The sequence below is a fragment of the Amblyomma americanum genome, chromosome 11 (assembly GCF_052857255.1).
Source record: "Amblyomma americanum isolate KBUSLIRL-KWMA chromosome 11, ASM5285725v1, whole genome shotgun sequence".
In the NCBI taxonomy this organism is placed as follows: Eukaryota; Metazoa; Arthropoda; class Arachnida; order Ixodida; family Ixodidae; genus Amblyomma; species Amblyomma americanum.
In genome coordinates this window covers 699829-723888 of record NC_135507.1, presented here as the reverse complement: position 1 = coordinate 723888, position 24060 = coordinate 699829, and the positions used below count along the sequence as shown (strand labels likewise).

The 24060-nt window shown below is 48.8% G+C and overlaps 1 protein-coding gene across 1 annotated transcript in view; it reads left to right on the top strand.

Annotated features, from left to right (window-relative positions):
- Positions 1 to 24060, top strand: part of rictor (rapamycin-insensitive companion of Tor) — a 148148-nt gene that overhangs the window by 95837 nt on the left and 28251 nt on the right. The window contains exons 20-23 of the mRNA XM_077643128.1: positions 3965 to 4481; positions 19783 to 20384; positions 22336 to 22489; positions 23056 to 23236. Coding sequence (XP_077499254.1) covers positions 3965 to 4481; positions 19783 to 20384; positions 22336 to 22489; positions 23056 to 23236 — 1454 coding nt within the window. The remainder of the gene's footprint in view (positions 1 to 3964; positions 4482 to 19782; positions 20385 to 22335; positions 22490 to 23055; positions 23237 to 24060) is intronic.

Here is a 24060-nt window from a genome sequence, read left to right as displayed (position 1 = left end):
AAGGATATTTGGAAAAACTCCCGACGACGAAAACTGCTGACGTAGAAAAGGCCCTCTTGAGCATGGACAATGTAGAAAACTTCATTCTGCGCAGCGCTGTGAAAAGCCACCAGACGAAGATAACATCTTTCTTCAAATGAACGAATGCAAACCTGTTTGGCTGATCCCGGGCTGGCGTTGCATATGTCTCCTCGCCCAACGCCGCCTCTCCTCCTTCTCTTCTCGCCCAACGCCCCCTCTCCTCCTCCTCCTCTTCTCTCAAAGCTGCTTTGGCAGCTTTTTTTTTTCAACGGTCCCTCTCGGGGCCACCAATCGCGCTTCGGCAGAGCACGCAGGCGCGATGGTTCCCGCTGTGTCTCACTCGAGTTCCTCTCTCTACACCAAGTCGCCTATGCGCAGACACATGGTGCAGTCGTTTCGCGCCACGCACTTTCACGTGCGCGGCGACGTAAGAACAGTCGTGTCAACCTTCCCATATTCCGGCCTATTTTGATTGAATGCCACAAGGAGACAGGTAAGGATTACCACGTTTGTAGTGGGTTCAAAGCCAAGTATATAATGCATTTTAGTGTCTAGAATATTTGCGCGAGCCAAATTACGAATTTGTCACAGCCGATATTTATGTCTACTGTTACAACGAATATCGGATATAACGAACTGATTTACGGTCCCGATGCTACTTCGTTATAACGAGGTTCGACTGTATTTGGAAATTCACAAATATCAATTTTCGAATACGAATCCAATATCAAGCATATTTGATTCGTATTCGAAACTTCGAATATTCGCACACCCCTACTTATAAAGTATGCCGTTGGAGTCTGGAAAATCTGCATTATAAGCGGTACTGTACATATCTTGCTCATGGGCTCAGGTGTGACAACATGCTGCCGCATGCGCGCGTGGTACGAGCAGCGCTTGCAGCGTCCTCCCATGTGCTCGCCGCTGCTGCTGCTCCAGCATGTTCCACTCAGGCCGTGCCATCACGTGCTTTCAAGTTTTGTCCAACCAGTGTGCCCAACAGAGGTGCATCAGAGAGAGAGGAAAAACATCTGCTTTGCAACTTCTTTTTTTTTTTTCCATTCTTGCCTTGAACCATGTTGACAACGCTTCCCCTCCTGTTGCCCCCTTCTTCTGGGAAGCACGAGCCCGCTGGTAGTCACGGGCCACTAGCCTTTCCAGAAATCGCACTATATGCAGTCTCCGGTTACGTGCTGCCGCGTATTAAGCGGTACGCCAGTGCATTGAACTCTTTGGGGAGCAAAGCGGTTGTCACAAAAAGCTGTGTACAATCTGGTCCCACATTATGAGTCTGAGCTGTATCCAGAATGCACTGCATGTTTTATTGCTGTTTGTTCTTTTAGCATGACCAATTGAAGTTGGCCTCTGTTGATAGATTACTGCTTTCTAATGAGACAGAGGGGGCCCCTTTTGCTGAAAATGAATCTTATATACACTAGAGAAGGTAGGAAAGAAAACAAGTACAGTAATTGTCACCATGGCCTGTCTTCACAAGCAAACTGATAAACTTCAAAACTAGGGGTGTGCTTAGAATTTTCGAATACGAATCAAATACCACTAAGAAGAAAAAATGGCATCAGATACGGAATCGAATATTTCTTCAGTATAAACAAAAAAAAATGAAAAAAAATTGTCCAATGTTTCGCTGCTGCCATTGCGTGCACGTAAGAGGTGCGCAGGTTGCACGTCTGCTTACCCCATTGTGACACCTTGGCTCGCCCCTTCAGAAGCCTCATGAAAAATTTCGCAAGTGGGCTTTCCCACACATCGTAGCGGACCAAATGTGGTGGTGGAGAGTTATGATGGGTCATGGGTGTGGGCTCTAGACGCGTAACACATTACAGAAGGCTGAAACAAGGCAGCCTAGAAACTCTCTTTCCTGGTGTGATTGTTCGAAGCGGGTGGTTGGCCATCTTGTTCTTGTCAGCTGTCACGTGTGGGAAAGCCCACTTGTGGAATTTCTTACAATGTCCGAGTCTAGCTGCTACCAACTGTGATCAGTCCACGCTATAAACGAGAGAGAAGAAAGTGAGGAGGGTGACTTCATACTGTTATTGTGGTCTTGCCATGGTCGGATTATGGAAGTCGGCACGGTACTACAGTCGAGCCCGCTTATAACGAACATGAGCGTCACGCGGCGTCCGTTGGTTATATCCCGAAGTTCATAGTAAGTGTATTAAAGACAGTTGCTTGTCAAAACACAAAATTTATTTCTTATTGAAAAAGTCCGTGATGGACGTCTGTTCTTCCAGCGCAGATCCGATGAGGGCAGTTTTCAGTTTATTTAAAGCAGAAGCATGCTCATTGCCGAGGCCCTTGCCAAAAACAGGTTGTCTGAGGCTATATATAGCCCATTGCTACAGGCATGCTTATTGGGGCTGGCTCCGAAGTTTCATTCTCATCTGATTCCTCCGCGTCACTCTCGCCCCGCACTTCAGAAATGATGCCCGTGTCCGTGCATGACTCCGCGCTGGCGGCGTCGTTCATCGGCAGAAATAAAATTGTTCCAACCAATGTCATGACCCCCCATGTCGGAGTCGACGACACGCTGCCACAAATGGCTGCCTGGCTGGTCATCTTCCGAAGCATCAGGCTCAGCGTCAGACACTGTGTCGACGAAGCCGGTCTTGTGGAGGCAGTTCTGCATGCAAGTGGCCGTCACCTCCGCCCAGGCCACTTTCACCATCTGTACCGCTGAATACAATGGCACTCGAAGCGGCAAGCCGGGCGAACAACAGCGATGAGCAAGCGCTGCACAATGTGACGCCTATGTGATGCTTTAAAGGCACTTTTATGCCCAAGTCAAGCGGCTGCACTTCAGAAGTGGTATTGGGCGGAAGGAAAAGCAAAGTGACGGCAGGGAAACTTGCACGTGGTGCGCTCAGCAGTTGTCAAGCACAAGCAGCATGCGTCTGCATTGCCTCTGCATGTCGCGGTCAAACTCACTCAGCCACTGTGCGAATAAATGTCCAGCACTTTTCGTTTCGTGGCCTCTCCAGGCACAGTATTCCCGTCCGCCATCCTGAATTACAACCAGGGCCCAAGATCTGAACAAAGCCAACGAAACGTGCGCACCACAACGAGAGTGACAAAAGCACACGATGGGATAGACGTGCCACATGCAAGAGAGACCAATGAGGGGCGTCCGTGAGCGTCAATGCAGCCACTTCTTGGCACCCATGGAAGGCCTGCTTCACGGAACGTGGCCTTCATGGTTGGCACTGGTGGCGGCGTGGTTGATCGCGGATACCACGCATGGGTTTGCAAGAGAGTGAGGAGAGAGAAGCAGAGTTGCGAGGAGGGTCGGGACGGTGATCTTGGAAGGCCAGTTGACAGGGAAAGGGTAGCTCCTTTGAGATGGGCACGAAACGGGGCAGGCAGTTCGCCTGTGATGAGATTCAGGGGAAAAACATACCACGCGCAGGGTGCACAAAGGGGTCAGAGGCAGGCTATCTCGTATCGTGGCGCCGGGTTTACGCCGTCCGTTTGCTGCAACCGATCAGATCAACAGTGCTTAATGATGTTCGTTATACATGCGATTTTGTGCCATTGAAACAATGTATATTTTGACGGTCGCTCAGGTCTCGTTCCTTATAAGCAAAAGTTGTCTTGAGTGGAGCCGTTATAGGTGGGCTCGAGTGTACCACTGGCAAGTTTACGAAAATTCTTGGATATCAGTTTCTTGGATCGAATATGAACCAAGTGTCAAAGTTGTTCGTATTTGAATTTCGAATAATCGCACACGCCTAGTCACAACAGTTTTTTTTTTTTTTTTTTGGTACAGCACCGTTCACTTCAAAATGGCGATCAGAGTCCATTTAGTCTACACATTACGAGTTTGAATTGGTTGGCAGGGAATAGAGCTGCCTGATGCCAAACAAACATAATATGGCCGGAGAATGGGTTTTGTTTTGATCTTTACTTGTTGTGCTTCTGCTTCCAGTGTGTGCTTCTATGTGCTCTGCCTGCTGGCCACCACTTCAGACTCGGTTGACAGCCTGAGTGTCCTCGGCTGGGACTGTGTTCAGCACAAGCGCAACGAGGTCTGGCCTGTGGCGTTGGACGCTCTCCAAGCTGTGCAGACATCCCCGGCACCCCTGCGAGCACACGCGTGGTCCATCAGCAGCGCAGGAAGCCAACAGAGCGAGATGCTCACCGCCAGCGCGCTCCACCGCCGTTTCTACGGTTCAGCTGCGTCGTCCCTGAGTTGTGTCGATGCCAGTGAGACACCCCTGAGGAGGACACTGAATTTCGTCTCGGAGCAAGTGAAGTCGCAGGCGGAGAACAGCAGCATACGCCACTCACAGACATTGCCGCGGAATGTGACGCTGTCGCCGCGTCACGATGCGTTGGTCACTTCATCTCGGAGGCCCCGGTCATCATCGGACTGCAGGCCGGGCGACACTAGGCACGAGGCAGAGGTGGAAGCGCCGCAAGTGCAACCATACCAGACACCGCAGGTGCGTTGGTTGCTTCAGCTTTTGTTGCTGGTTGCTTGACTTGCCGATGGTATAAAGTGCAGCCTTAGTTATGTACACAGTCAGACCTGGATCTAATGAAATTGAACAAAGTCCGGGGTTTTTCGTTACATGCAGTTTTGGCCTTGAAAATGTTTACAGAAAATCCCGTTGTTCAAAGTCATAAATGCAGAGAAACATTTCGTGATCACTGCGACTGTAGGGGCAGCCACCACTGCCAGTGGGCTGAGCTGGAGGGGGAGAGCAAGCACAGTAGGCTGGCCGCAGAGGCTTCTTCCCTCCATCTCACACTCTGCCTGCTGCTGTCGGTGACGAAATCCCACGCCACCGAAATCGCGTGAGCAACCTTGTGGCAGAGACAGGCGTGCACTGCTCGTGCCGTGTCTGTTTTGCTCAGTCCTATTATTTTTCGCTGTTTTTGAGGTATAAGGCTCCAAAGCGAAACCAACCTAGAAGCACCGACGGCGCTGGAGTGCAACGCATTGTGTCAGCTGCAGGCGACCATTGCAACCTCAGATGCTCCTCTCGTGTCAGTTCGTGCTTTGTTGTCGGGAAACCTAGCTAACAGATAGTCGGAATAGCAAGTTGAAGTTGAAATTTTATTTTGCAACAAAAGAATGTTGCGAGGAGACCAGGTAAAAAGCTGTAAAAACAGCCCTGACCTCCTTGCACACAGAGCATCACAACAGCGTGCGACGAAGGTGGTACACATATCGACACATATATGTACGCTAAGCTACATCACATCAGACAAAGCAAGTGAGAAAAAGAAGGGTCATTCCATTCAGACGAACCAATGTTTGCGCTTCTCCATAATGAATGCTTTTTCAGCTAAGAGTGCCAGCTCTGTTCTGACGCTCACTAAATGAGAACAGACGTTGGAAACATTTTCTCCAGGCCTTTTTCAATAATAAAAAAGAGTAGAACTGATATAGGACGACAATTTGACTTAATTTTTCTATCACCTTTCTTGAATATAACTGTTACCTTTGCTATCTTCACTACACGGGAAAATTCCAGTTGACAAAGATAGGTTGAAAATATGAGTAAGTCAAGGTGCTATTACATTAATTAGTATCTTTATCTGAATGTCACCAGCATTGGATGCTTTGCTGGCATTAATCGCCAAAAACGTTGCAACGGCTTCACTTTCAGACACTGGCTCAAAAAATATTTTTTCATTTCGGACATTCATGAAAGTTAAATCAGGAGTGTTGTCTGTAGCATCACCAACCCACAGAAAAAAACTGTTGGAGGCATTAGCTAGTTCATCATCTTGTAACTCTGCTCTGTCTTGCACAATTTTAGGTACTGCTTCTCACTGAGTTCTGTTTACAGTGTTGAGTGCCTTCCAAACATTTCCTGTGCGCCCTTCTGTTGAGTTGAATAGGTTGATATTATACTCAGTTTTTGCAGCATGAAGGTGTTTGGTGATAAATTTCTGTGCATCTTGAACGGTTGGAGGGCTTCTGGAGTCTTACTGTATATAAATGTTTTGTATAATTGTAGTGAGCAGTTTCAGTTGCCCCGTTGCTGCTTATCAATTAGCGGCCGAGCCCCTCCTTCCCTTCCCTTGCTGTCCCTTTCCCCGCTATATAAGGTACGCTTCGTTAGCAATAAACATTTTTTTGCCGCGTGTTTATGATGTAACAGTGGCGACGAGGATGGAAGAAACCTTCGGAATCAGATGCTACGGGACCGTATGGTATGTGAGGTCAGGTCAAGCTCATTACAAAAGCAGTTGTTGGCCAAGGAAAATTTGCCGGGGGTGGAAGTGGAAGCCATGGCGCTGGCAGCAGAAGCAGCTGATAACAATGCCCAGAAAATGAGTTCAGAACTGACGGCCGCTCTGAAGGTTGATGCACATCACACGGGGTCTAACGAGGCGTTACCGGAATGCAGTCAGTGTGGTCGCAAGAAGCATAGTACAGTGAAATCCACTTTCAACGATAGCAGGTATAACGATATATCGCTTATAACGATCAAAATGTTTAGATATGTCAATTCTCCTATTGCCCCTGTGTAAAAATAAACCATATTCGAGGGTAATCCCAAAAGTAAGGTTTCCAAAGGGTTGCGGCCGCAGGACTATTTGTGTGGCTGCTTGCCATACTGCTTGCTGTGTTCATTGTTCTCCGTCTTCCAAACAAGCCATGGCTCAACACGAAAGGGACTGTCAGTCTTGGCACGGCAGCCATTTGGAATGGAGGTCCCGTTTGTTGCTACCGCCAGGTGCGAAGTTCGTGCAGTTATTCAATTTTTCAACGCAAAAGCCATTCAACCAATCGAAATTAATTGCCAGTTGACTGAAATGTACGGAGAGTCGTGCATGGTTGTTAAAAACGCCCGCAAGAGGTGTAGGGAGTTCACAGCTGATCGCACTTAAATTCACGATGAAGAAAGAAGCGGGAAACCGTCAATTTCTGATGAGACAGTTGCGAATGTTGAAGAAATGATGCGGAGAGATCCTACTCGACGAACTCTACATTTTGGCGTTTCTAGGAGCACTATTCATAGGATTTTGACAGCAAAGTTGAAATATCGGAAGGTGTGCGCAAGATGTGTTCTGTGAATGCTCACACACGACCATCAACCACAATGTGTTGACTCCTCCCGCGAATTTCTTCGGAGATGAAAAGCAGACCATTTTGGATTCCTTTGTTATGGGTGACGATACCTGGGCATTCCACTTCACACCTGAGACCAAACAAGAATCACGTGAGTGGTGGCACTCCTCTTCGCCCAAGCCGCGAAAATTCAAGCGAACACAGTCTGCCGGCAGTCATGGTAACATTGTTTTGGGATCAAAAGGGGTATTGTTGGTAGACTTCATGGCTCCTGGCACCACTGTAAACACGGACAAATATTGTGAGACGCTTTCGGAACTCAGACGGGCGATTCAAAATCGCAGAAGAAGAATGCTAAGCAAGCACGTGAGTCTTCTCCACGACAACGCTGGCCCCCATGTTGCCTGCCAAACCGTTGCTCTCCTGTAACAGTTTGGATGGGACGTCATCAGCTACCCACCCTACAGTCCAGACTTTGCACCAAGTGACTACCACTTGTTTCCAAATCTAAAAGAACATCTCGCTGGAAGGCGCTTCACCGATGACGACAAAGTGAAAGATGCAGTCAAACATTTCCTCAACGGCATGACGGCGAGCTGGTATAACATGGGCATACAAAAACTGCCCCAGCGTTTGCAACAATGCATAGACCGCAACAGCAATTATATGTAAAAGTAGAAGAATGGTCTGCCTTTTAAGTGGTTTGTAAATTGCTTAATAAAATAAACATTTCTTTCGATCTATAAAAGAACTGGAGACCTTAATTTTGGGATAACCCTTGTACAACGATACAATTATCGGCAAAATAACGGATGCAGCGATAGGATTCTGGCCGCCCAGAAGGTGTTTATGGCCAAAGTTTGCCCGAAACTTTGATAAAAAATAAAATACTTTGAAGTGAATGACGTAAAAACTCTGGTAACAGACCAGCACGGTTAAATCTGTGGCAGAGCGCCTTGGTAACCAAGCACTATCGTTGTCACAACCGTTGGAGGGAGGAGCTTGCTTGGCAGCCGCCGCGAGACGCTGTATCACACAGTTTCTGCCCTTTGTGCGTTCATAAACTCAGTAAAATGTTATGCCGACTAAGGGCAAGGCAATAGCTCTGATCCCCCTCTCCCTTTCCCCAATTTCAGCGTTGAGCTGGTTGAGAATTTACTTTTTTTTTTTTTTGTAAGCGCTAGCTTTTCTTGACGGCACAGCACAGACCTTGGCAGCGCGTCAAGAAGCTGTGCGTCTATAACATCGCGACCTTGTATCTTTTGATGGGAGCTCCAGAGGGGGTGGCTCCGTCAGCGAACTTGGCAGAGTGCCAAGACTCCGTTCGCCCTCGACAGGAGTGTCGGTGGCGGTGGCTACATGCACAGGGTAATACCTGCATGCATGCGGGAATACATGGGTGTGATCTTATTGCTTTTTTTTTTTACCGGTCCAGATATAACGACAGTTGGTTATAACGGTAGGATTTTCCGGTTTTCTCAATTTGGTTCACGTGGACTGCTCTGTGCTAATGCTTGTGGCTGGTCCAAGGTGCGGTGCTACAGCTGCGGTAAGCAAGGGCATCTTGCTAAGAAGTGCTTTAGTGACACACATGGGCAACAGCCTTGGACAAATAGGCACGCACTTCAGGGCATACGCTGTCAAACCCTTGCTATAACTGCCCTAGTGAAGACTTTGATGATGCTGCACATGTTTGAACGCTAAGCTCAACATGTATTGCTCAACTGGAACCGCCCATTAAGCGCACCTTCACCTGGGCAGGCGTGGATGTGTCCGTGCATGTAGACATGGGCTTTCTGGTGTGTGTCGTCGCACGACATATTTTCGACGGACATTGACAACATTGGCTATCACTGAAGCCCACATACGTCAAGCTGTGATGCTACCTGGGCAAACTTCACGTGCTGGGGGAATTGCACATGCCTGTGTCGTACAATGGCATATCCGTCAACTGTCCCTTGATTATCCTGGACTGCCCAGGTCCCAGTCTATGCGGTCGTGACTTGATCGCTCAGCTTTCCAAGTCAGGATCGTCAGTCTTCAACATAACAGCCCAACCTCCTCACCTGCTGTCGACGATATTTTTGCTGACTTTCAAGATGTGTTCAACACAGACCTTGGAACGATTGATGGGCGCATCTACACTTGAAGGAGGGAGCCACACCAAAATTTTGTAAGGTTTGATCGCTTCCTGTTTCCTCTGTGTGATAAAGTATCGCAAGATTTGGACTGACCTGTAGCACAGGGGGTACTGTCACCCGTCACGCACTGAGAGTAGGCCCCACCAATTGTGCCTGTGTTGAAGAAAGATGGCACCATTAGAATTTGCGGTGATTTTAAAGTTACCTTAAACCCACATTGCATATTAGATCAGTATCTATTGCCTCTGTTGATGATATGTTTGCTTGCCTTAGTGGAGGTAAGCATTTCTGCACCCTCGATCTGGACGAGGAGTCGCGGAAGCTTTGCGTAATTAACACTCACCACAGACTGTTTGCTATAACTGATCGCCCCTTGGTATCTCTTCAGCACAAACCATTTTTCAGAGCCCAATTGAGACCGTCCTGCAGGGCCTGTCAGGAGTTCAGGCTTTTCTTGATGACTCTGGTATCGGAGAAAGGGGAAAAGTTGGCAAGGACTTGCAGCTTGTGCTACAACGATTCAAAGAGTGCGGCATAAAGTTATGACAGGAGAAGTGCAAGTTTCTTCAGTGGTCAGCCACTTATCTAGGGCGCCGAATCAATTGCAACGGTCTGCATCCAAAGGGAAAAAAAATGTGGAAGCAATCTTGAAGGCCGCAAGACCACAGAATGTGGGTGAATTGCATTCGCTTTTGTGAATGCTGACATATTATTGAAAGTTCATGCCTAACGTGTGTCTGCTAGCACCACTGCACCACTTGCTCAAGAAACACTCGCGGTGGAAGTGGGAAGCCGCACAGGAAACAGCCTTGTATTGGCAAAGCCATACATTTTGTCCCTGAAAAGCCACTGAAACTAGAATGCGATGCATCACCACATGGTATTGGAGCTGTACCATTCCGCACAGATGGACCTGTGAACAGCGTTCGAGAACGAAACTTTATGGACCTGTGAAAAGGTCCGTAAAGTTTTGTTCTCGAACGCCGACAATAGCCAAGCAGATTTATTCTCAGCTCAAGAAAGAGGCCCTTGGTCTCGTGTTTCGTGTGACTAAATTGTGTGACTATCTTGTAGGTGACGAGTTCACATTAGTCACAGACCACCAGCTCTTCTGGGCCTCCTGAAGTCGGATCGGCCTACACCAGCCCTGGCTGCTGCTTGTATTCAGCGTTGGGTTTTGTATCTTAGAGGATTTCAGTACAGTCTGCAATACTCTCCCGGCAAGCCACTCATCAATTCTGATGCACTGAGCCGGTTGCCCCAAGAGACAGAGACGGAAAGTGAGCCTGCTGATTATCTCGGAATTGGAAACCTTCACAGATGAAACTATTTCGCTGCCTGAGTTAAAGCGGTGAACAGCAGTAGACCGTTTGGTGACAAAAATTGTGAGACACGTGTTTCATGGCTGGCCAGCAAGTAAGAATGACCTTGACTCGGACGTGAAACCATCTTTCGACTGGCGATTGGAACTGTCCGCAGCACATGATTTGTTGTACTGGGGTCGGAGAGTTGTGATTCCAGAAAAATTACATGCATGCGTGTTAGACCACTTGCGTGAAACCCACCAAGGCGCCTCTGCCCTGAAGGCGGTCTCCAGTTTATCGCTCTGGTGGCTGGGTCTCGACAACAGCATTGAACAGTTATCTGCTTCTTGTAAAAGCTCGTTAATTCGAATTTGAAGGGGACTGGAAAATTGTTCGAACTAAGTGAAGTTAGAATTACCGAATGGGCGCTAGAATGAGCGATTATAGCGCCCTGCCGCGCGAGCAGAACCCGAAGCAGTCACATCTAGACTCGTTGTCGCGAGCTAGGCGCTACTACATGCTTGTGACGGGCATATTTTGAGAATTGAATTCATCCGGTTCTGTTGGCAAATGAAATAAATTGATCGGCCAGTTATGCGCCAGAGACAAGTACTGGAATGCATTTGCGTGAGCAGCGAGCTTTAAGAGCGTGCTCCATGTGCACATACGAGCGAACAAGGCGGCACGGCGGCGCTCGCTCCGTCGCTTAGTGCACAGCGGGCTCCGTGCTTTGCGCACTCCAGCTTAGTAAACGCGCCCGTAAGCTGTTCTCTCTCTTTTAAAATTTTGTGAGTGTGCCTCGTAGTCAGGGCAAAAGAAATATTTCCTCTACGGCAGCGGTGTAGCGGCAGTGGAGATAACCAAGCCGGCGGGCTTGCGGAGACTATGTCATATCACGGATTCACGGGGGAGGTGTGCTTTCATTCGGTGCCTGTGCACTCCGGCTTAGTAAAAACACTCCCGTAAACTGTCACCTCAATCTGCTTGTAAGTGAGCAAACTGTAATATACAAGTGAGAATGCGTGCTGCAAGTGTTTCTGCATGTATATACAGTTGGAGCGCAGTGGCACGGTGGATCGAGCGCCGGTACCCGCGGCTCGACACTCATCTCTTCCTGTAGTACGCCCGCTCGTATAGCCCGCTTCAAATGTTGTTAGCCCTCCAAGTAGATTGTTCTCATGATTTAAATGATGTGGGTCTGCCTCAGAGCTACAGCAAGGCAAATATTTTCTCGACTGTGGCGATGACCAAGGCGGCGCGCTTGTTGAGGCCATGGTGGTTGAGGCGATCTCGGACCTCGGCGGAGAAGCTGTGACAAACCATGGACAAACTGGAAACGCTGTTTGGGGCTCTGATTGGCCAGTCACGTGGGGGACTTCTGGATGATGAGCGAAATTTTCTGTTGGTGCAGATCCGAGCGATGAGACAAGCAACACGGCAAAAATGCTTCGCCACTTGCCACCTTCGCGTTCGCATGAGTTTTCGCGTACATGGAGTTCAGGCTTTGCTGAAATATATGACGCTATTTGTGCTCCAAAACATGTTTATTTACGAAGGGTTGTCAAAATTAGAAGTAATCACTGATCAGCGAAGTGCATTTCCTTGTGTTTCTTCCACCAAGACTCCATCAGCATGATCTGCAGCTTGCCCAAAGCTCCTGCGCAACGTCAGAGTTCTCACTGACAGAGAAGTGCTGTGCTGCAGCATCGAGCGCCGACGCTACTTCACATGCACTTGGCGGTGACATAGTCTCATCGCCGCCGTCGGACTAATCATTGTCGGCTGTTCTCACCACATGTGAGCTCCGTGACATTTGCTTGGAGCATGCAGCCTCAATTATATCGGCGTCGCTCAAGGGCTCCAACGTCTCCATGCTGCTGACCGCGTAGCTCGCACTCACGGCACCAGCAAAAGCAGTCATCACCCGAACCCCGAACAGCCATACTATGCTGTTTACACCTCGTGACCGCGGCCTAGCGACAGCGGCACAATGAAGACCTGGAACGGCTCGCGCCGAAGCATAAGTGCCGTGGGCGAGTGCTCCAGCAGCGAAAACCTGCTACGGCATACACCGGAACACTGGATCCGTGAGCCTCGTGCGCTCGGCTTTTTTTCTTCCATTATTTTGCATCTCTGGTAAATTCGGAGCGTGTTTTACTCGCTATGCTATCTACGAGGAGCGGTGTCAAGCCAGTGGCTCTGTAGCGGCGCTGGTGAAGATCTCGCTCACGCAACACATGCTTTCGGCAACCTGCCTGGCCAGCAACGTCGACAGCCCGCTCCGCCGGCTCACCAGCCGCGACTACCGGAATTCTAATAAATGTGGACCTCCTTTCACATCTGGGTCCGTATTCGGAGTTTGTGTTATAATAAAAGGCGTCATAATCTGCTGCAGCGGCCACACCTGATTGGTCGAAACGCCAGAAGCGGATGTGGTGGTTCGGATGCAGCGAAAAGGGTTGAAGAAACTGGACGGTGACGTCAAACACATAGCGCACGCAGCAGATGCTTGACAGCCAACATGGCGGCGCGCTCTGAAGTGGAGCCTCTCTTTTCGAAGTGAACTTGTCGATGTTACTGCGTTTTTCGGCCCATGAATTGGCTATAAACTTGGTACGGGACTTTCCCTTTGTCTTGTCTTGCTTATAACAAATTGGATGGGCGATAAATTCGGCCTGTTTTTTATTTCGTTGGACAATGTGGTAGCTCGTAAGCCTAACGAGCACCGGTTTGTGGCAGAAATTGTTCTCTTCATTCAAACTGGATGGCGCCACTCTCACCGAGTTATTTCGTCTGCGTATGTTGAATAATGTAACATAAAGCAGAATGACCCGTAATATACTTGTATTTACTGCACGTAAACGTGCATTTCTTATTCTAGAGCTCTCTATTAGGTGCTGAAGCATCCTGCATCATGATCGTGTGTACTGTCTGCTAGCGTGAAACCACTCACGTGCACGAATGGTCAGTCGCCAGCGACGCGCTGCTGCACCGAAGCGTTCGACATGACAGCGGTGGTTTTTTGGTGTCCCTTACGGTTCTCAATAGCCGTGGTGGTGTGGCTCTGCATCATTGAGCTTGCAAGTTAGTTTTAAGGCGTCAATGGGCATGTGTGCGCTTTGTACCATGGCGAACCTATGGAAACTTCGTCTGCGAAGTCTGCCAACGCATATATATCAAGAGAAACACAGAAGATTTTTTTAGCTCATTCCTTTTACTTATTTGCAGTGCCTGCATAAAATGAATGAAAGAAACATAGATTACCATCTGCACAACCGTCCTATCACAGCACCAATTTACATTCAGCGATGTTGCTGACGGCAAGTCGTCATGGCGTCTTGGTTCAGCCCGGCACGAAGCGCGCGTTGTGCAGCGAGTGAGTGCATGCTACAAATTTTCCTCTCAGCTCTCTTTTCCTCAAGATAAATGTAAAACAGCGTGTTGTGCGAGCAAGCTAGCTGCCTTTTATTTACCATCGGCGATTGACGGCTGTAGAGGCCACCTTCTGTCACTGAAAAGCCATACATGGTTGCGTAGAATATTTTCCTCTATAAGTACACCTTCGGCCTTTACGGTGCAGAAAAAAGTGCCTGAACTATATGGTTTGTATTTGCTGAAGTCAATTCGGTAAATAAAGCAGCTTTGATATTACTCCTTTGCTGTGGTCTAGTTCACTGTAGCAGTGGAATCCGATGCGCAACCAAAGTTGTGGCTGAATGTTTGTTCTGTCGCTTTGGTCACGTTCTTTTTCTCGGCAAAGAGCAAAAGCGCCGTTGGACGTTTCGCTGCAGCAACCGCAACGCAGTGACATCCTCCCGCCGCTCACAGTCGCAACCGAACCGACATCAGCTTCCGGTTTTTTTACCAATTAGGTGTGGCTGCTGCGGCAGATTATGACGCTTTTTATTATGACTCAAACTCGGAATACAGCCCCTGGTGACACCAAATGACAGCTTCGACGCACGCCAAACTATTCCAACAGGCACTGTGCTCCTGGCTGTCCTGTCCCTCCACTTGGCCTTGCCGCTGCACGCCCGCTGTTCGCACCCGGCTTTTGGCAGCTTTTCGTCGCCATGTAGGCACCTACTATCACATCCGGCAAGCTCCTTCAGCTGTATCAGCGCTCCTTCCTTCCTCGGCTGCCCGGCCTGCCCATGTTTTATTCCAGGGACCCCGTTTTGTGTCTGGCGCTGCTGGACTTGCACTTTCACATCCACCATGTGTCCAGCCAGCTGCTGCGCTATCAGCACGCCAGCCGCGAGCTCCCACCCGGTCTCCTGGCACAGCTGCGGTTGCCGCCTCCTGGCCCCAACATATATGCCGATTTCAAGAAGGGCCTGACGGCGTATTTTGGCTTGCAGCTCCCGCCCACACACTGCCCTGCTGTTCCGGGCTCCGAAGCTGCGCTGCCACTCGACTCGCGACCACTGGCTGCATCCCCCCTCATAGCTACATCGGTTTTCCCTCTGCCAGCTACTCCACCAGAGTCGCTTCCCACACCGGTCTGTCCACTATCGCCGATACCGAATGTGCCCCCACCCACGGTTCGGCAAGTGTCATGCGAGCACGCATCCATTTCTTGCCAACCTTCACATCAAGCTGCCTCGTACTACACCCCGGTCTCTCCCAAGTTTGCTGCAGCGGCCACTACAGACGGCCATCCACCTGCGAGGTCCCGCCCCTGAGCACCTCCTGCCCAGCCCTGCTTCTCAGCTGTGGCGCCTGCCCTTGGGCCATCACCGGCAGCATCCTCTCTCGACCCGGGCCCGGACTTGCTTCTAGTCCCAAGTTCGCCTGCTACCTCAAGCCCAACCACAGTGACCACAACTGTCATTCCTGTCGTGAGGCATGCATGCACGCCACCCCGGGGCCCTGTCGCGCCTAACGCACCACACGAAACTCCTGCCACGCATTCCTGCCCACCTGGCGCCTTCACCAGTGCCTGTGCCCCATCCAACACTGCCAAGGGACTCAGCACTACCATCATCATCATCATCAGCCTTACTGCACCCACTGCAGGGCGAAGGCCTCTCCCATGTCTCTCCCATTAACCCTGTCCTTTGCCAGCTGCATCCACCCTTTGCCTGCAAGCTTCTTAATCTCATCTGCCCACTTAACCTTCTCTTGGAATCCACTCCGTTACCCGTAAGGACCAGCGGTTATCTTGCCTTCGCATTACATGCCCTGCCCAAGCCCAAGCACTACCGCTTCCTTCCAATTCTGGCCCCTATGTCAAGGACTTGTGCCCTCTGTTACCCCCAACGCCTCTGTGGGATTGTTTTTGCAGACAGCCGGTCCACCCCGTCGCCCGATTCGACTACATCCTGACGAGGCAGCCCGTGCCCCACGCAGCAGACCTCAAGCGCAGTGCCGTCCGCTGTCGTTTCACCGTCGCCAGCGGCGGAGGCATTGCCTTCATTTCTACGGCTGTGGTTTCCCCGTGCCATATCTTGGTCCGCACCGACTGGGCCAGCGCACATCGCCTATAGCCCATTCATCTCCACGCGGCTGCATTTTCTGTATCTGCATTTCCCGGCCCATTCGTTCCCACGCGGCTGCATTTTCTGTATCGGCATTTCCCGGCCCACTGCAACCCAACTGCCGGCCCACCCGTAGGCCGTATGACTGAAGCACGCCTGGTTCGCCTCCCATTCCTCGATGACTTTTCCCACCTTGTGCTTCCGTCATCATTATCTTTTGGCTCCCCTCGCCCTTTGCGAAGCTGCCAGGCTCGACCACTCAAGCTCGTTTCTTCCGCCCGACAGCCTTCCCGAGTTCTGACCCGACCTTCAATGACATGAAGAAACTTGTACATACTGTTTTGTTTTTATCTTATCGCGCTAGGGGAGAGAGCATCTGCAGCGGCGCTGGTGAAGATCTTCCTCGCGCAACACAGAACGCTTTCAGCAACCGGCCTGGCCAGCAACGTCGACAGCCCGCTCCACTGGCTCACCAGCCGCGGTTACCGGAATTCCAATAAATGTGGATCGCCCAGCCTCAGCTCCTAGTTTGAATTAATCGTAGCGGATGCCGACTTGTTCGAATTATCGGGAGTTTTCCCCTATTGAAATACACGGGGCTGTGCCAGGACACGGGCGTCAGTTCGAATTTACCGAGTTCGAATTAACGAGCTTTTACTGTATACAAAACTTGCCTATGCCTGCTGCTGCACCGGCATCGAACTGCCCAAAGATTCAGGAGAGCTAGGAAAGAGTTCATGCTTACTTTGCGGGGCCAGTATTGGGTACAACGGTCCTTAAGCTTGTAAACACACACAGTAAGTGGACCAAAGCTGTTCCACTGAATCGAGCAAGTAACTCCGCTACGATCAGCTCCTTGCAGAATATGTTTTGCAGATGTAGTATTCCTCGCACCGTCCTAACCGATAATGGCACGCAGTTCACCAGCGGTGAGTTTGGGACATTTGTGAAGAGAAATAACATAACCCACCTGCGTACGCCTGTGTACCACCTGCAATCGAATGGGCTGGCAGAAAGGGCCACACAATCAAGGGCGGCCTCAAGAAAATGGGCAACGGCTGACTAGAAGACAGTCTTTTTTTTTTAACTGCAGAAGGACTCCCCTCAGTTCAGGAAAATGTCCTTCTGAACTCTTTTTGGGCTACCCTATCCGATCTCGCTTGGACGCATTATTTCCTCCCGTTTATACAGGTTCACCGCAAATGGATGAATGCCAGCAGACGTTGCTGTTTACACCCGTAATTATGGCTTGGGAGACACAAAGTGGACGCCGGGCAGAACAGCATCTGCGTCCGGTGCACGAATGGTCGCGATCCATGTGGACCCATGCGGCGGCACATTGACCAGGTGTGCACAACAACGCAGCCAAGCCCGCCGGAAGTTCAATCAGAGCCACACACGCAGCAGATAACGTCACCACTTCGGCTGCCAGCACAAGGACCAACGCAAGACGCAGCCACCCCCCCCCAAATCCAGCAGATGGCTGTGAAGTTCCGCTACGATGTTCAAAGCGTCTGCAGTATTAAGGGAAGAGAAATGTTGTAACCAGTTTCAGTTGCCCCATCGCAGCTTATCATTTGGCTTCCGAGTTGGCTGAGCCTGGTCAGCCGGGACTCTCCTTCCCTTCCGTTGCTGTCCTTTTCCCTGCTATATAAGGTACGCTTCGATATCAGTAAATGTTCTTCTGACGCCTGCACTTGACTCGTGTGGTTCATCGATCGGGGCACACACTTGATGTGTGTTTACGATGTAACAATAAGTGGTCTCGTTGTTTTCATAAGCAGTAACAATTCTTTGCTTATCCACAGTTTTTGACTTCTGTTCAATGTTCTAAATGTCCTGATGGGAAAACAGGCGCGGTATATATCTGAAAACTTTCGTAGAAATGTGTCGCATGCTATGTCCGGGTCACTTGCTGTGAACACATCATTCCAACAGACTGTGGTTAGGTGACCTCTAAATGTGCAGAGCGTTCCGGGATTAATAACTCAGCAAATTTGGAATGCATTCGTTTTACTCTGTTAATAGGCTGATTCACTGACATAGCTATCGGCAAGTGGTCGGTAACACTATGAATTAACCTACCAGCCTTAACTAGGGATGGATCAAAGTTGGTTACAAACAAATGTAAAAGTGGCATAGATTGTGCAGTAATTCGTGTCGCTGACATTACGATGTTTTGGCAGCAATGGCTGTTTAACAACAATTCTAGCTTTAACTTTACGCTACTATCAACTAGCGTATTTATATTGAAGTCGCCACAAAGAATGAAATTGTTTTCTTGCATTCACAAATTCTAAAAAGGATTTGAGAAAAGGAAAAAATAACTGGACATTGGTTGATGGAGGGCGGTAGCATACACAGAATACTGTAGTATAGTACCACATCTAATCACAAGCATTTCATAAAAGGGAATAATACGGGAAAATCCAGACAGCAGTTCAGTATCAATTGAATTTAAGACGATCATTGCTAGACCAACACCGCTTGTGTCGGCACAGTTCATGTAATACGATTTGTACGTTTGAAATGTGTACACATCCTCTTCCGAGGCAAACCAAATTTCTTAAAACATTACAACGTCAAATCGTATTTGCTCTTCAATAGGGAGATAATCAATATCGATATATATGAGTGTGAACTGCCTCAAAATCTTTGTTACATAGTGGTCTCAAATACACACACTTCAATGGGAGTGGCATTGGGGAACTGAGAAACTTCGTAGCACCGAAAAATTCATGGTATGGAGGTTCGCTGCAACAAGGTTTAACTGTATGTGATTGGGTAGATTTGCGCCCGCCACTGCTGCAGTAATGACGGTTTGTAAGCTGCGGGGCAAACTGCAGTGTTGAAACTGTGGTGGCAGCAGTTCTATGCAGTGCTTGAGCAGTTGAGAGGTGCTAAAGACATGCACATTGTCTTTTAATGCGAGGTGCATTTGACAGCTCACACCCTGCATATTTCATGTTGTCATTGTCTTTTAATGCAAGGTGCATTTGACAGCTCACACCCTGCAGATTTCATGTCATGCTGGTTTGGTTCATGGGGGTTAAACGTCTGAAAGCGACGCAGGCCTTCACCGTAGTGAAGGGCCCCGGAAATTTCGACCACCTGGGGTTCTTTAACATGCATTGGCATCGCACAGTACATGGGCCTCTAGAATTTTGCCCCCATTAAATGAAATGCAACCTCCAGAGCCAGGATCGAACCCGCATCTTTCGGGTCAGCAGCCTAGTGCCATAACCACTGAGCCACCGGGGCGGCTGTTGTCATGCTGTCGTGCTATGAAACAGCTTCCTCATTCGTTGTCTTATGAGCAGTTAGTGTGGCTGTTCAAAAGGGCTCACCGAATGTTTTGTATTGGCATGACTTTCATGTGTCTACACACAAAGTTTCAGGAGCTAAGGCCTATAAACCTCCCATGTGCTTGATTGGATGAATGATGTCCTCTCTGTCTTCAGCTAAGCACTCCACCTACTTATGCGAAAAGTACCATTATTTCTACAGATGCTGAAAGTGATGCCATTGTCGAGGCACCCAACAACCATTGAATGCAGCCACTGCCGTCTTTGGCCGTCAACATGTTGCCAATGATTGCCTTCTTCGCATGCAGTCTACTGTCCATAATTTTAACAAGGAAGGAATAAAAAAATTTGCTCGAATTATGCGTAATTAGAGCTAAATGTGACTGTTTGTCGCACACGATGTTGACGGGACCAAATCCTCGTTTCAAGTGAACTGGGTGTTTATTGAAGGCATGTTGTTACATGAGAGGTGGACCTTGATTTCAGAGAGCTGTAGAACACCCTTCTGTGGCCGAGTGTCGGCTCCTGTCTGTGCCTGATGCCTCCAAGGATCGTGGCAGCCGTGACTCCGGCACCGAAACCTCGTTCTCGAGCAACCCCGAAGTGAAGGGCGAGAGGAGCGACAGCAACGAGAGTGCTGTCACTGCGGGCAAGAGCAGGTCGGACAGCTGCACCGATTCGACAACGAGCGGCGTGAGCTCATGCGACGAGAATGCCCCGGCGACAAGGACGGTGCAGACGCTGAGCCCGATCGCCAGCTCCACCTCCCTGAGCACGCTGGGTGGCAACCACCAGCTCGACGGTGGGGTGATGCCTCGGAGGCCTCGGGGCTTTGTCGGTGGCGTGCGGACACTCTCGCGGAGCAGCACATCGGCGAGTCCAGTGTCCCCCGACTCTCCTGTGCTCATGTACACAAGTGCGCGCGATGTGGCGGGATACGCGACCCTGCGGGCGGTGCGTGAGGCTTCGTCGATGCGACGCAGGCGAAAACGCATCTGCTCGGTGGGATGTGATGGGACGGAGCAGCACAGTGACCTGTTTACACCTTCCTTCGCCAGCTGGAGTCTGGATCATGGCGGCTTCTACATGTGAGCTCATATAGTGTTCTTATATTGCAGAGCTTTGAAACCAGCTTCTTTAAAACTCTCACTAGGCTGGTTTGTCATTACTGATGCGAAAGTACTATGCTGAGCATTGATAACTGCTCCATGTGCCCAGGAAACCGAACACTTCAAAACCCGTACACGTTTGTTTGTTGTGTGGTGATGGAAACCTCTGCCACACTGCTGAAGGTCTAATGCAGTGAGCCTGAGTAAATACGGGAAGTTTGGACTTTAGTTGTTCTCTTGCTGTCGAGCATTGTTAATGAGAATCCAGCCAGAAGCTCTATAGGTAGGTTCATTTCTTTTAGAGCACAGCTCAGAGGGGCCAGTTCCTGGGTTGAACATCAGCCACCTACCTCTGTTCAACACTACGTGTTCAGTCTGCGGTCACTTGTGGTTCAGATACGCAGCTGCAGCACTCAAAAATTACATTACCGAGGAGCATAATTGTTGGCCAGGTTTTTCCTTCTGTTTTCACTTTGCTGGTATAGACTGCAGCAGTGCTTGCTCCCCTGGCTATGACATGTGTCTTACGTTCGTTCAGTACTTGACTAGGTGCAGTAGAACTCCGCTATCACGTGTTTCACGAGACTGTAGGAAAAGTACCCGAGAAGTGTGTGCCACAAAAAAAAATGTACACAGTGTCTGCCGCTTTTTTTTTTAATTGTTGTTTTACTTGTGCTAAGGGGAACAAGCTCTCTGGAATTTGCATGCGCACAATCTTCTAGATGCCCTGCAATGACTCTCCGTCTGCCTGAGCAGCTATTGATAGAAGGCAGCAGCAAAAAAGGAGGAGCGCAGGTAGCGGGTGAAGTTTTTGCATGCATGCACACTTCTGCACTGTTTTTGTGGCAGCTGCTTTAAAAGCAGACACTGGTCTTAAAAATGAACATTTTATTATTAAAGGTATCGTAATGAAATTAGATTTGTAAATGTGTTTCATCTTTCTGTTTTAAAAAATTTAATTAGTTCCAGTATATCTCAATAGACTACATGCGAAATGCACTGCACTATCGCATGGAGCTCCAAGAACTAGGCCTGCCATGTTGCCAGACTGTTGCCAGTATTGCCAGACTGCCAGAGCAGTTTCACATTATTAGTTCCCATATTATAGAAAAATAACTGGAGCCTACTTAGCTAAATTCTTACAGGTCCTTAAGACACTATTTTTCTGCAATTTTTGGATTGAAATGAGGCTGTAGCCAAATACCACCATCTGGGGCTATGCTAATTATATTGTGTTTGAAGTAAATCATTACATAAAAATGTTAAATTTTGCCTAAGCGCTGTAATTATGAAGTATAGTTTGACTCAACCAAACAAAAACAGCATAGCTCTACTGTTCAGCTCTTTCTGAATTCGGCAGTATAAGATTAATTGCATAATAAAAACTTCCGTAGGGCTAGTCATATTGGCAAAAAACACGAAGCTGAGAAAATCTCATTTGAAATGCGTGTGCCAACCATTCGGACGTCATTGTAGAGGCCTCGAAAAATAGCGGAATGTGGACATTCCAAAAATATTTCACATTGTTGAGTAGTGCCAGATAGTGAGGAAGGGGCCCAGCTTTCAAACAAAACCACAATGGTGGCCATCAGGGACATGGCCGTGAGAAGCGACGGGCGCAAAAAAGTGAGTGCTGAAACAGGCTGAAGGCCTGCAGACATGATTCCAGCTTTGGCCAGTCTACTAAACGTAGGCTGTCAAAATGCCAGCACGCGCCAAAGGACTGTCTACATTCAGGCTGTATTGTGCAGAGACGCTGCCACATAACTGCCAAGCCTGTGCACTGGTTAACAGCAAGGCTTGACAAGAACTCCGCACTTTACTCAAGTAATTCATCATTGTGTAATGCTGTTTTAAAAAACACTGTTTGCTCACTAGGGCGGACATTTTACCAGTGGTGGCACATTATTCCCGTTGCCTGTGCTTACAGAGGTGAAGAACCGTATCCTGATGATGCAACCAGCATTCGGACAATGTCCATGTCAAGCACTGCTTCTGTAGCAACTGCACGGTCGTCAGCTAGGAGACCTCAAGAGAGGTTCATGGGGCTCTGTCTACCTGTCGACACTGCACTCATCTTTTCAGTGAGTTGAGTTGGCTACTTGTGATTGCTGTGCGCCTTTTGTTTTTTCATATCCACTACATCTTTTGGATTTGTGCTGTATCATGTTTACTTGGCTGGCTTGTGCAATAAGTGCTACGTTTTCACAATAGTAAATTGAGGAAGATCTGCTGACTTCTCAAGTGGTGAGGAAGCCATGTCTTGAGAGGATGGCAAAAACAGCCAAAAAGACAGGGTAAAAACTGTGGCAAAGGCTGTCGGTGGTCCTGCGCTTTTATTTGCGCTTTCTGTGGTAGTGAGCTTCAGAGTCTGCATCATCTCAGCATTTTGTGGGCAATTAAATGAGGGATTTTTTGCAATTTTCTGAGCAACATAGCCTGTTTTTCTTTCTTTCTTTTTTTTTAATCCTTTTATCCCCAATATCTTGTGGTTGTGTGCCGAGTGAAACGATGTCATCATGTAGCAGGACTGCATGACCTGTTGACGTAGGTCACATGTGGGGTCATGGGTCTGATTACATGATCCATTAAATCCCCCTTTAAACAGGTGGTGCTGTCACATTACGTCAGTACCCTCTTCTCTGTGCAGGTTCAGGACTCAGTGCAACTGCCTTCGGGTGCCAATGGCGAGGATAAGGCGGCCGGCTTGGTGGAGAATGTAGAACAGCGGGATGACGGCTTTGAGCTGCATACCCTGCAGGATTGCTTGCTGTGCCACAGCATTGAACGAGTTGCCAAGATGAAGGAGAAGCATGCTGACAGCAGTGCAGGTGTGAACTTTGACGCTGCTCTTAGGCTGTACAGGGTGCCTGGAAAACCTAGAATTGTCAGGGATGCGAAGTCAAGGAAACTGACCAACTGAAATTAACATAACGGCCCTCCGTGAATTGCAACATAACTATACGAGTGCCTAACATGTGCTCTGATCACATTGGCTTATAACATCTTTTTACTTCAAATGCCTATAAATTGTGACATCGATCCTTTCAATAAGCTCTTTTTCTAGGTGGCCACGAAGTAAGCACAGCACATATTGATTTGTATCGTACTGGTTGCCATGCCACTTCGCTTCAGTATAGCATATTTTCTGATTTATAAAGACGTGCACCCCATATATGCAAGCTTTCAGCAAAAAGTTTTATATAAGATGCACCTCCGTTTGCTCAGTTAGAGAAATGAGACTAGAATATACATGCTTGCATGACCATCTCGAAATGTTCCATGCTTGTGAGAATGCTCTTTACATGATGCAAAATGATCGGCAAAAAGAGGCAGTGCTCACACCCCAAAAAAAACTTACATATGCACAGCAGCGGCACCTATTTTTGCTGAAAGCATTGAAAGCCTTCATCTTTGGACGCGCTATCAAAAAGTTCACCGATTTCTGGCAGCAGTGCCGCTGAGACATCTTTTTCGCACTCAGAGCCACTGCTCTGATGGTCATCGTGCTCAGGCACCGATGAAGCTAGCAGGCCAGCCTTGCAGTTATCGTTGCCACTGTGACCGCAGTGCATTAGCCTCATGGATCCACTTGGCTGAGTAAGCAAAGTACGCTTCATGCGTCCAGTTGCGGTGTAGCTGTGATCACAAGCCT